This window comes from Pongo abelii, chromosome 7 (genome assembly GCF_028885655.2).
Source record: "Pongo abelii isolate AG06213 chromosome 7, NHGRI_mPonAbe1-v2.0_pri, whole genome shotgun sequence".
Classification (NCBI taxonomy): domain Eukaryota; kingdom Metazoa; phylum Chordata; class Mammalia; order Primates; family Hominidae; genus Pongo; species Pongo abelii.
In genome coordinates this window covers 55549966-55563588 of record NC_071992.2, presented here as the reverse complement: position 1 = coordinate 55563588, position 13623 = coordinate 55549966, and the positions used below count along the sequence as shown (strand labels likewise).

The following is a 13623-nucleotide window of genomic DNA, read 5'->3' as shown; positions in this document are numbered from 1 at the left end:
GGTCCCTGGGCAGGGATTCTCAACAAAGCTGTCAAGATATACTGTTGTGTCTTCACCAGTTACATAGTAGGTGATGAATGGTTCATTACTCAAAATAAACTACTAAAGATTTTTGATGCATACTGTCTTTGTTGAAAGAATGAAGGAATAAACTTGCAAATTAAAGGAGATTCAAGGACAGCCCTGTAATGATGTAATTCACTCACATGGCAATATGCTTTCTAGGAGTTAGAAACAGGTAAAATTGTAGCTCGTGTGCTGGGAAATGTGTATAATTCATGGAATATCTCATCAATGCCACAGTCAAGGGTGCACCATACATATGACTGTCATCCTCATGGATGTGGGGGAAAACAAGATGAAAGTCTAGGCACTAATGTTTGTTTTCACTTCTACTCAACACAATTTAGTGTTAGTTTATATTAAATGCAAAGATAAGCTAGAGTTTGTGGAGCATCAGGCTAACAATCGGTTCCCTTTTCTTCCAGTGCTGAAAGGTGGACCTCTCTCCGACAGCTATAGGCTTTTTCAGTTCCATTTTCACTGGGGCAGTACAAATGAGCATGGTTCAGAACATACAGTGGATGGAGTCAAATATTCTGCCGAGGTAATGTAATTTAGTAAGTGAGAGATAATTACCCTGAGAGTACTCCCAGAAGCAGCTTCTCCCTTCTCTTCTAAGACAACATCATAATGACTCCAAAGGAATGGGTATTCCAGTAAGGAACTCCCAGGTTCCATTAAAATCAAGCACAGACACATAATGTTTGGCAAGAGAGGGAAAATTTTCATGTGGAAAGAGGCAGCTAAACTACTGAGCCCAAGATTCACCTTTCCCTGAGAATGCCTCAAAAACTGTTACCTTGATATCAAAGCTAGCTTCAAAGGGTGGCACTGCTCTCCTTTAAAGCTGTAACCCCAAATGGAACACACCACCATTTCCTCTTTATTTAAATGTTCAAGTTTGGATACACCAGCAGTATCGTTGTGGCCAAGCCAGGACAATTCAATGAGACTCTACTAAGAGCAATGGTCATAGCAATGGTCACCGAACAGCATACACCTAGATGAGGGTCTGAGCTTCCCTGGCTCTTAACTTGCTCTCACATGGAAGCTTGTGATTTATTTCAGGACATTATTATCAGTATATCCAAAGAAAAATGGAGACATGTACACCAAACTGTCAACAGAGGGTCTGGGAGATTAAAATGGGAGAAATTTTGCTCTTTACTTTAGATGTATGAATTATATAATACATGTGTACCCATATATGCAGGTTGACTTTTTAGTTTTATTTTCATCAGATGAATTCTATAATATATATAATTTTGCAATCTGCTTTTTTTCTATTTACTCAATTATCATGACAATTTTTAAAAATCAGAAGATTGAATTCCACCTTTTTTACTGTCACCATAGTATTTCATTTGGGTGAATGCATCAGAATTTATTTAACTGCCTTCTATTGATGAACAATCACAACATATGATTTTTGTTATATTGGTTTCTTTTGCTTTTATTTAAAAATGCTTCAGTGAATATATCGGTACATATATCTTGTGCACTAGTGAAAGTAATTATGTAGGATAGATTTTTACAGGGAAGACTGCTACGTTACAAAGTATGTGTATCTTTTATTATGATAGAATATCAGCAGATTGTATACAAATAAAACTTGCTTTACCTTGTGTTGTAAAGCATGACTAACACCTTTCAATGCACAGAAATCTGTTAATTGGGTTTTCCCCTCCATAAAATTGAATGCAGATTAAAATGAAATGGACTAAGAGCCTAAATTAGTATTATCTTTTTGGAAGGATTGTTGGTAGTATCCAAGAAAATTAAATTAGTGACTCTCTCATCTAAATTGAGAAAAATCAATATAATCCATGCTAGATATGAGAGACAGCCACAAAGTTTAGCATATGATTAAATTCAGTTCAATAAACCCTCTTGGGATACCTATAAGACAATAGGTTTGAGTGGCAGTGCAGCCTGTTGCTTAAGAATGCAAGTACCCAGCTGACTGCCAGGGTTTGAATCAAAGCTCGACCACTTACTAGCTGTACAACTTCGAATAAATCACTCTACACTCCAATATTCCTATATAGAGAATCTAGATAATATAGCATTAGTATCTATCTTAATAATTGTTGACAGCATGAAAAGAGTCAACCCATACAGAGCACACTTAGACCAGCACCTTTCATGTTGCATGTGCTGAATAATGTTACTTAACATTTCCATAGAGACACAAGCAAACGCTTTTCAAGCAGGGAAGTATAGGCATAAATTATTGTGATTAAATATAGCAGTAAATGGCAGTATGACTATTCACAAAGAAGCATGGGAATACAGATGTAAGAATAATTAATTACAAGAAGGGACAGAATCTACACTGGCATGGTCAGAGGAAATTGCAATAAGTGATCCCTCTTAATATACTGTCTTAATCATTCTTTTTTCATTCATCAGATATTCATTGAACACCTGCAATATGCCAGATACCGTCTTTATTTATTTTTTGTTGTTATTTATTTATTTATTTTTGAGAAAGAGTCTTGCTCTCTTGCCCAGGCTGGAGTCCAGAGGCACGATCTCGGCTCACTGCAACCTCCTCTTCTCAGGTTCAAGTGATTCTCCTACCTCGGCCTCCTGAGTAGCTGAGATTACAGGCATGTGCCACCACACCCGGCTAATTTTGTATTTTTAGTAGAGATGGAGTTTCACCACGTTGGTCAGGCTGATCTCAAACTCCTGACCTCATAATCTGCCCGCCTCGGCCTCCCACAGTGCTGGAATTACAGGCGGGAGATACTGTTTTTAAAAAGTACTTGCTATCAGAACTTGCATTTGATAGGGAAAATAAAAATTTCAGAGGCAGGAAGGCAGGAAAGAAGGGAGGGAGGGAGGAAGGAAGTAAGGGAGGAAGAAAGGGAAGGAGGGAGGAAGGAAGGGAGGGAGGGAGGAAGGGAGGAAGGAGAACAGGAAGGAGAGAGATTAAATAAGTGATATGGATAGAACTGTTTTTATTTGTGGTGGTTACTTTATATTGGATGATCAGAAAGGAATTAAGGAGTGGCATTTGAGTTCAACCCTAATTCAAGACAAAAGTCTGCCATTTGAAGATCATGGGGAAGGAAATTCCAGAGAAAGTTAGAAGCTAATGCAAAGGCTCAAAGTTGTGAACATGTGACGAAGTATAATCTGTAAGATGTGAATGTTAATAGGTGGGGAAAGTAAGAAATGAATGATAATTGTTGTACTTATTGATTGAGCAATTTAAAAACCTTATCCTAAGAAGGTAAAATTAAGCAGGTATGGCAAGAAGAAAATCTAGAGTTCTATTTTGGCCAGATTAAGTCTGAAATATCTATTAGACATCCATGTAGATATATCAAGAATAAATCAAGAATACGTATATACATACTTGGATGTACAAATCTAGAGTTTGCAGAGACATTAAGCTGGAGATATTTATTTGAGAGGTGTTTGGAAAGGGCACTAATGTGCCCGAAAGAATCTGTTCTTGGCCAAGACTCCCAGGTACTCCAGGAACCCTTTCTCATAAATTTACTATAAAGTACCTCATGTGAGAGAAAATTACTTCAATTATTTTCTCAAAAACTAGTTAGTCATATTTCCTGATCTTTTCATAACAAAGAGAGATACATTTAAAGGCGTAATATCCAATAACAGTATCATAGGAAAGGACATTTTGCTTACTGCTTCCAGGTTTTGTAATCTCTACTTGGCACACAGATAACCCTTCCTACGAGTGAGAACATAACTCTTCTAATCCACTGGATAAAGGTTCACATAAGTTTTATGTGTCTAAGCCAAGATACATCATCATATGGTAACAAGTTAACTTATAACTTACCTTTTTTCATCACACTGGTATAAATAATTAATTAACCATAGTATCATTTTTAGCTTCACGTAGCTCACTGGAATTCTGCAAAGTACTCCAGCCTTGCTGAAGCTGTCTCAAAGGCTGATGGTTTGGCAGTTATTGGTGTTTTGATGAAGGTGAGTTACAGATAATTACACAGCTCTGCTTCCACTGTCTTACCAATTAGACCTCAAAATAGAAGGATATAAGGTAACATATATTTTAGAATTTCTTATTTTAAAGTTTCCATTTAACTGATGACTACAGGTGAACAAATAGTTCCCTAGTATTTTATTGCTTGGTTTTATCTCTGCCCTCTTAAAGAGAGAAATGAGTTTCAGGTGGAGGTGAGATAGAACGGTGTTCATAGGGAAAAAGGAATTTCTATTTTCCATCTCTTCCAAATTCCTCTTCCTCTAAACTTCCTACATCGTATATTCTGAAATTTATTAATTTAATATCTCATCAGGAAAGAAATATTATTAAATATTAATAAGGAAACCTGAAATCATAGATTCAGAAATTTAACAATTTAATATCTCATTAGGAAAGAAATAGTAAGAGAATTTTTTCTTGCAAAGAACATTCAATTGATTTTTTAAATGGCAGATGTTGTTCAAATCCTCTATAGAAGAATCCCTGAAAAGTTCCACGAAAAAGTTATTATTAAATTGGGTATGCCTGGGTAACCAAGTAACTCTTGAAATTATAGCACCTCTACTTAACCTTTACTGAGCACTTACAATATGCCAAATACTGTAGTAATGAAAACTAATATAACAGACCAAAATAAGAGATTTGTTTTTGTGTCAGTTTTGATAAATTACTAGATTTTGCCCTGTATAACTTTGAACATATTGCCAATAATTCAGTTTAAATCAAGCTTTTAGTTTGCTACTTTATCTGTAGGTACATATTATAAACAATTTATAGAGTACAAAGGCCCTCAAAGACATACAGCTTGAAAAATTTCCCCTTCTAAAGCAGAGAGAAAATACCTTACCTCTTGTCAGTTGTTAATTGAAAAAAAATTCAAAACTTAGTTAAGCAGTGTTCGATTGATAATAATCTTTATCGCATACTTTATTTTCTTAAATCTCCAGGTTGGTGAGGCCAACCCAAAGCTGCAGAAAGTACTTGATGCCCTCCAAGCAATTAAAACCAAGGTAAACACACTAAGTAGTTTAAATCAGAGATCAAGAATTTACAGATCTATGGAAATCATTTAATGAAGTATTAAAACTGGGGAGTAGGAAGGCCATAGCAAAAGCTACCAGCTGAAAATCAAGGTGCTACTTCAATACTGCCTACCTCTGAGAAAGTCTCTAATGCAGGGAATTGTTTTGGTTTTTTGTTTTTCATAGTTATGGTTTATTTATTTCAGCAGAATATGGCCTGTAGAAAACCAGATTACATAGCCATTTAAATTTGCTTGAAAAACTATATCTAACAAAATTGTAATTTTCCATTTCATAAATAAAGATATCTCTAGTTTTTTAGCAGTACAAAAATTCAGAAGTAAAGGACATTCTTTTGAGATATGATTGATATACAATCTTTGATAACCGTAAGTCTTGTCAACTCAAAAAAACATGGATTTTTTGATATACACAAACAGCTTTATTGTTTTAATGGTAAGCAGTTAAACCATAAATCAGAGATTTGTCATGTTTTGCAGCATGGAGAACTGTCATATATTTGTGTAAAATAAATCTGATTTATGCTGATTCTAGAAAAGATTAAACTTAAATGAGTGTCTTATAAAGTATAAATGACAGAAGATAAAAAATAAGCCCTCAACTCAAGAGTTATCAAAAAAAAATGAAAAGAAAATATAAGGAAATAATTAGTGAAGATAAAAGCAGAAAAGAATAAAATAAGAAAGAAAAATGATGGCTGGGTGTGGTGGCTCATGCCTGTAATCCCTGCACTTTGGGAGGCCGAGGCGGGTAGATTGCTTGAGGTCAGGAGCTCAAGACCAGCCTGGCCAACATAGTGAAATCCTGTCTCTACTAAAAATACAAAAAATTCGCTGGGCATGGTGGTGCACACATGTAGTCCTAGCTACTCAGGAGATTGAGGCAGGAGAATCGCTTGAACCCAGGAGGTGGAGGTTGCAGTGGGCCAAGATTGTGCCACTGCACTCCAGCCTGGGTAACAGAGTAAGACTTCATCTTAAATAAATAAATAAATAAATTTTAAAAAGAAAAATGATGACTAAGTAAGGGGTAAAATTTTATCAATAAATTGAAAAGTTGATTCTTTGGAAGAACAACAAAAAAGTCAGACTTTGGGGAAGCTGGATAAAGAGAAAAAAAGCAGTACATATGAAACATTATTAGAAATAAATAGGTTGTGACTAAAGATATAGAAGAGAATTTTAAGAGACAAAATTTTTTATAACATTATGGCAGTAAATTTTAAAATTTAGATAAAATGGATAATTTTCCAAGAAAATGTGAAGTAAAGGCATTGACTCAAAAGGAGTTAGAATACCTAAATAGACTGAGAACCTAAAAGTAAATTTAAACAGTAGTCAAAATGTATCTATTAAACAAAAAGACTAGGCCCAGACCACTTCATGGAAAAGGGTTACTCAACTTTTAAGAAACAATCATGCCAGTGTTAACTAAACTGCCCAGATGAAGGAACAGACAGAAAACTTCCCATCAATTTAATGGAATCTGATACCAAAACCGGGTATGAAAACTACAAAACAGACAAACAAAACAAAAAACATAGGATAAACTTTCTTAGGAATGTAGCTAAAGGAAATCCTAAAATTTATTATAACAAATCAAATTCAACAGTGTATTAAAAGAGTAGTTTCTGAACTCGTAGAGTTTCTGAACTAGTATTTTTGGGAAAATACAAGAATGACTCAATATTAGAAAATCTTAAATTAATTCATTATATTAACTAGTTAAAGATGAAGAAAACCTCATGATCAACTTGTTAAATGCTTAAAATCATTTGATAAATGTTAATGCCCTTTCTTTAGGATGAAACAAAATGAAAGAAAACTGTCTGAAAACTTATTGAATTTGATAAAGAATTTACCTAGAAACTTGTATCAACATTTAACTTCATAGTGAAACACTTGAAGCATTTTCATTTCAATCAGGGACAAGACCAAGGTGCCACTGTGACCATCACAATTGAAAATTATAATAAGGGTCCTAGTCAGTGCAACAAAATAATGAAAGAGTACATATTATGATAGATATTGAAATAGCAAAAAAAAACTATCATTGTGTGCAGTTGATATCATCACTAACATCCACCTGAAAACTCCAGAAGAATCATCTAAAATACAGAATGCATAAAAGATTAGCATACAAATATCAGTATATTTCCTATACACCAGTAATAATCAGAAAAGATGATAGGAATAAATAGAATAAAACTAAAACAACCAATATGCATGTCAATAAAGATTTTTGCCATTGAAATAGAATCTGGCATCATTCCTAGAGAAAAAACAAAAGCTTTATACTAGAAATTAAATATGTTTTAAAGATATAGATTGTAAAAAAGGTTTTTGAATCTTTGTTTATCTGCAACCAAATGAAGAAGGAAACGTCTTGGTCAAAAACTTACATATAACACATTTTTCATCTTTTTTTCTTCTGTTGATATTGTTGTTTATATCCACAAACACACCAGTCATTAAATACTAAATAGTAGAAAAATCAATGACTCTTAGCTAAAATCTCTAAATAATGTATAACAAGATAATGTAGCATATATATGTCACATATATTCATATTAAGTATTTTATATCATGCTGTAATGATGTATTCTTTTCTTCCAGGGCAAACGAGCCCCATTCACAAATTTTGACCCCTCTACTCTCCTTCCTTCATCCCTGGATTTCTGGACCTACCCTGGCTCTCTGACTCATCCTCCTCTTTATGAGAGTGTAACTTGGATCATCTTTAAGGAGAGCATCAGTGCCAGCTCAGAGCAGGTAGAGCTATGAATGAATGGGAACTGGGAATGCGTAGCAGGAATATTACTTTAATTGATAGTATCAGTGAGAGAGATTATTATTTCAGTCAGCTTTGTGAGAAGTTCATTTTTCCTCCCAACTTAAAAATATTAATTTGGGGACATAGGTTTATTAAACTATCCAAAAATGCATTATAATACTTTTTTTTGCCTTTGGCAGAAAAAAAAAATGACTCCCACCACTCTTTCCTCCTTAATAAGGAAAAGTCCAACCTTGTTAAATATCTTCTTAAGCATTTCAGAAATAAAGGAAAAACTGTGACTGGACATTTCAATAAGACTTTGGGGAATTGTGGCTCCCAGCTGGCATACCTTGATAGTTGGCAAAATATTTTGATTCCTTTTGTGGAGTTTAAACTTTTAAATATTCAACAAAATATCTCATTAACTGTTGTTTATAATGGTGATTATAGTATCATTCATTGCTCAACCACGTTTATTAGGTGCCTTACATATATTTTATTAGCCGATTCTCATAACAAACCTACAGGACAAGCATTGCAGCCTGTTGCTAACTGACATTTAATGAGCACATGCTATATGTCAAGCAACATTCTAAGGGCTTTGCGTGTATTAACCCATTTAATCTTCACAACAACACAGTGAAGTAAGTACTATATGGAAACTAAGGTACCAAGCTAATAAGTCACTCACCCAATGTACCCCCAGCTGAAATTGAAAAGTTGATACTTTAACCCAGTTATCAATAATTAAAGCAAAATGCCTGGTTCAAAGGAATGAATATAAAGGATTTGGGGCTTACTCTCTTCCTATTAGTGATATTACTGCAATTTCTAACTCAGTTTTCTAAATATCAGTGGTTGGTAATCCTGTAAATAAAATGCTTTATGTAACTTTAAAAACTTTGTATTTTAAAAATATTTTATCCTTCCAGCTGGCACAATTCCGCAGTCTTCTATCAAATATTGAAGGTGATAACGCTGTCCCCATTCAGCACAACAACCGCCCAACCCAACCTCTGAAGGGCAGAACAGTGAGAGCTTCATTTTGATGAGTCTGAGAAGAAGCTTGTCCTTCCTCAAGAACACAGCCCTGCTTCTGACATAATCCAGTAAAATAATAATTTTTAAGAAATAAATTTATTTCAATATTAGCAAGACAGCATGCCTTCAAATCAATCTGTAAAACTAAGAAACTTAAATTTTAGTTCTTACTGCTTAATTCAAATAATAATTAGTAAGCTAGCAAATAGTAATCTGTAAGCATAAGCTTATTCTTAAATTCAAGTTTAGTTTGAGGAATTCTTTAAAATTACAACTAAGTGATTTGTATGTCTATTTTTTCCAGTTTATTTGAACCAATAAAATAATTTTATCTCTTTCTTTCTATTGTGCAGTTTCTAAAACCTTTAAGTTTCTACTCCATTTACATTCAAAAATCTTAAATTCTTTACTTGCAAGAGTATTTTGCCTCAAATATAACAACCTAGGAGCAGCTGGAGATGAAATATTGAGAAATTAGTTTGCTTACTCCTGAAGACAAAAATACAGCTGAGATGACAACTGGATTTAATATCGTTATGCTGGCCCAACATTGCCACCATTTGTGTTGTCTGTGATCAAAATGATTATCTTTTATATAGGAAGATGATGCTTCTAGATATTGCTTTCACTTCTTCTCCCCACGTTAGCAAGGACAATGCTTCTCTGCCATTATTACAACTAGTTAGATTGCATGGAGAATCCTTACTTTAAAATTGGAAGAAAAGTCACAAGTGAATGGTTTATAAAAATGCTAAAGAAGTCATTTGTGCTTAGAATCCTATAGAAACATCATGCAATCTTTTAGTCAGATGTGCACTTCACCTTATGCTATTTTTATCTTTAATTGACACACAATAATTGTACATGTTTATGGAGTACAGTGTGGTGTTTTTTGTTTGTTTGTTTTTTGAGACAAGGTCTCACTCTGCCAGTCAGGGGGAATGCGATGGTGGGATCATAGCTCACTGCAGCCTCAAACCCCTGGGCTCAAGGGATCCTCTCACCTCAGCCTCTTGAGTAGCTGGGACTAGAGATGCATGTCACCATGCCAGCCTAATTTTTAAATGTTTTTTGTAGAGACATGGTCTCTCTATGTTGCCCAGGCTAGAAGTGTGATATTTTGATTCATGTATACAATGTGTAATGATCAAATCAGGGTAATTAGCATATCCATCACCTTAAACATTTATCATTTCTTTGTGTTGAGAATATTCAAAATCCTTTCCTCCAGCTATTTTAAAATATACAATAAAGTATTGTTTATTATAGTCACCCTATTATGCTGTAAAACACTAGAACTTATTCCTCCTATTTTGCCGAAGCCGTATCTACATCCAGAATTCTACAAATCCTGTGTCCGGTGTTTAATCTTGTGATTTACTTTAGTTATCTCATTTGAACTAGTAGAGACCAAGCCCAGTTGTTCATTTCTGTACGTTTTAGTAAAATTACTTTAAAAACATTAAGCAGATTCTTCACTGCCCTAATAAGCCTTTCTGCAAAGGCTGTGTTTGTTTTACACCTAAAAACCATACTAAGAGACTTCTTTTGAAATATTTGACTTGGGGCCTAGAATTTAGGTGAATCCTCTTTATTAAAATGTAATTTGTTTTTATTTTATTTTTAATCAAAATTGATTTGTTTTTCTACACAAAGATGGGAAATTTAGAATTTATTAATTGAAAAAAATAAATACAAATATAATGGAGTCAACTAACACGTTAGCTCTGCCCCCAAATGCAATCTCTAAATATAAAATACTTTATTTGCAAAGGAATCCAACTGTGTATGATACTCTGTAATTGTCAAATACTGAGAAAGCCTGCAACACTTATACCTGGCCTAGGATCCTATTACTTCACATGAGTTGTATTGATAGGATTTTAATTACAAAGTTATAAAAGTCTCTCAAAAGGTGAGACCCAAAGAAAGAGAGATATGAGCTGAAGTTGAGAAACACATTTGCAAAAGATGTTCATTTGAAAACATTTTCTGAAAAGAAATTAAACAATTTAGAAATAAGTTTCACAGGAAGGATCTGAAAAACAATTGACCTGATGGTCCATATATTTTTTAAGAAGGTTAAAATGGATTCCAGCATTTAGATATAAGTCTGTAAGTCTTATTATGGACAGGGCAAAGATGTGACAAAAAATACATGATGACCATCAAACATTATCCCTAACGCAAATGCCAAATGGGGAGCATGTTTCTCCTTACTGCCTCTGCCAGAATTTCATATATTTGGCAGAACTCATGAGATGCATTATTAATTTCTCTGAAGTAGCTGATAAAAACAGCTCTTGAGAGAAGGTATGAAAACTAGGCACTGGATCATCTGAGAGTGTAACTCATATGTGTCACTGACTCACCCTCCTCTTGTATGTCCTCATCCTTTCTCAACTTACGTAAAGAATTTAAACATCCTGCAAGGATTCTCTGGTTTTTCCATGATGTTTGGCAGCTGACCTTCTTTATACCACATCTATTGGCATCTAGAATGATAAGCCAGCTGGTGAGGCCCAGCGTGGGCTCAAGGATAAAGAGTGCTCCTACTCCATGCTGTTTTCTGTCTTTTCACTTGCCCTTCAGAAACACCCTAATGTACCCTTATCACTATGGCACCCTTCTGCTGAATTGTGAGTCCAAGTAGACCAAAATATTTTCTACTTTGTTCATTTAAGTAAAGTTTAGCAAAATGACTCAAAATACATTAAATTCATCATAATAGGAATTAGGGCAAAGGAAAGAAAGAAAAAGAAATATTTTCATTAAATTTAATTTCCTTACATGACTCAAAAGAGCAGATATCTATTTATTATAACTCTAGGAACTCCCTATCCTTGGTCCTTCTCTGTTTTGTGGTGGCAGATTCCTACCAATATGTGATTAAAGCTATGAAACTTCTCTCCCTTACCAAAAATGTTACATAATCAAATATAGCCAAAATTTTGCACTGAGTCTTAGAATGTTTAGAAACTCAGCCTTTTGCTTCCTTCCCCATCACAAAGTCATTCCTGGACCTCAGGAAAAGACACCTGCTCTAAACTATTTAAAAAGTTAAAAATGGACTCCAAGTCTCTCTTGATCTTGCATCCTAGTGTAATATTTATTTTTGCTTTTCTGTGTCATCCTTCATAACACATACCTACAAATGGAGTGACAGTATATTTCTGATATCATTCATGAATTATCTTTTTTTTTCTTTCTCCTCTAAAAATATTACTTTGGGTTAATATAAGGTTTCATTGTAGAAGAGATATAAAAAGATTTTTTTCAGAAAGAGAACCCAAACCTTAGTGAATTGTTTATTAGTAGGTAATAAAAGATTACAAATGAGAATAAAAGGGCATAGAAGAGAAAGTTTGATTGAGGAAGATATCATTGGATAAATAAAGGGCCAAAATCATTTTAAAAGCCATCAATATTCTCTGCATCCAAGACCATGAAAGCATAAGGAAATACTTATTTTATAAGCATTATCTTCTTGATTATCTGTAAACCCCAAATGTTTATTTACCCACTCATCTTCATGAGACACTGCACAGATTTTCTTATTACTCTTAATAGATTTACCAATTCTTAATCTCAGTAGATACACAAAGAGATAGGCAGACAGACAGACATAGCTACTGTATACATGAGTATATCTACTTCAGCAAAATGGAACTATGGATGTAGGTATTTAACCAATTAACAAAAGGTAGCTGATTTTGTGTTCCTAGACTTAAAGCTAAGGAAAAAAATAAACAGAATAAAAAATATTTTAATAGAAATATAACATGCTTGAAAGAAATGTGAAGTAGCCATAGGATTCTTGTACAAAATCTTGCTTTCAATAAAGAAGTAAGTTATAAGGAGTAACCTTAGAGTCTTAAAAATATGTGCACACTATCACCATGTACCAAAACAGTGAACTGGTGAACAAAGGGATTGTGTTTGAAGACTTTAGAATTCTCAGATCACAGGTGCACTTCCTAGATGTTGTGGGAAGTCAGGGACCCCGAACGGAGGGACCAGCTGGAGCCATGACAGAGGAACATAAATTGTGAAAATTTCATTTTAATACAGACATTTATCAGTTCCCAAATAATACTTTTATAATTTCTTACGCTTGTTTTACTTTAATCTCTTAATCCTGTTATCTTCATAAACTGAGGATGTACATCACCTCATGACCACTGTGATAATTGTGTTAACTGTACAAACTGATTGTAAAACATGTGTGTTTGAACAATATGAAATCCGTGCACCTTGAAAAAGAACAGAATAACAGCGATTTTTAGGGAACAAGGGAAGACAACCATAAGGTCTGACTGCCTGCAGGATCGGGCAAAAAGAGCCATATTTTTCTTCTTGCAGACAGCCTATAAATGGACGTGCAAGTAGGGAAGGTATCGTAAAACTATTTTCCTAGCAAAGAATATTAATATTAATACCCTGGGAAAGGAATGCATTCCTGGAGGGAGGTCTATAAATGACCACTCTGGGAATGTCTGTCTTGTGCAGTTGAGATAAGGACTGAGATACTGCAGTACCCTCAGGCTTACTAGGGTGGGGAAAATCTCCACCCTGGTAAATTTGTGGTCAGACCGGTTCTCTTCTCTCAAACCCTATTTTCTGTTGTTTAAGATGTTTATCAAGACAATATGTGCACCGCTGAACATAGACCCTTAACAGTAGTTCTGCTTTTGCCCTTTGCCTTGTGATCTT

General features: G+C 34.3%; 1 protein-coding gene across 4 annotated transcripts in view; it reads left to right on the top strand.

The window, feature by feature from the left end:
* Positions 1 to 9249, top strand: part of LOC129060838 (carbonic anhydrase 1-like) — a 52539-nt gene extending 43290 nt beyond the window's left edge. For all 4 annotated transcript variants that reach the window (XM_063726634.1, XM_063726635.1, XM_063726637.1 and 1 more), the window contains 5 exons: positions 489 to 607; positions 3937 to 4032; positions 4999 to 5061; positions 7710 to 7865; positions 8802 to 9249. In XM_063726634.1, the coding sequence (XP_063582704.1) occupies positions 489 to 607; positions 3937 to 4032; positions 4999 to 5061; positions 7710 to 7865; positions 8802 to 8918 (551 nt within the window). In that variant the 3' untranslated portion in view covers positions 8919 to 9249. The remainder of the gene's footprint in view (positions 1 to 488; positions 608 to 3936; positions 4033 to 4998; positions 5062 to 7709; positions 7866 to 8801) is intronic.
* Positions 9250 to 13623: the final 4374 nt, after the last annotated feature.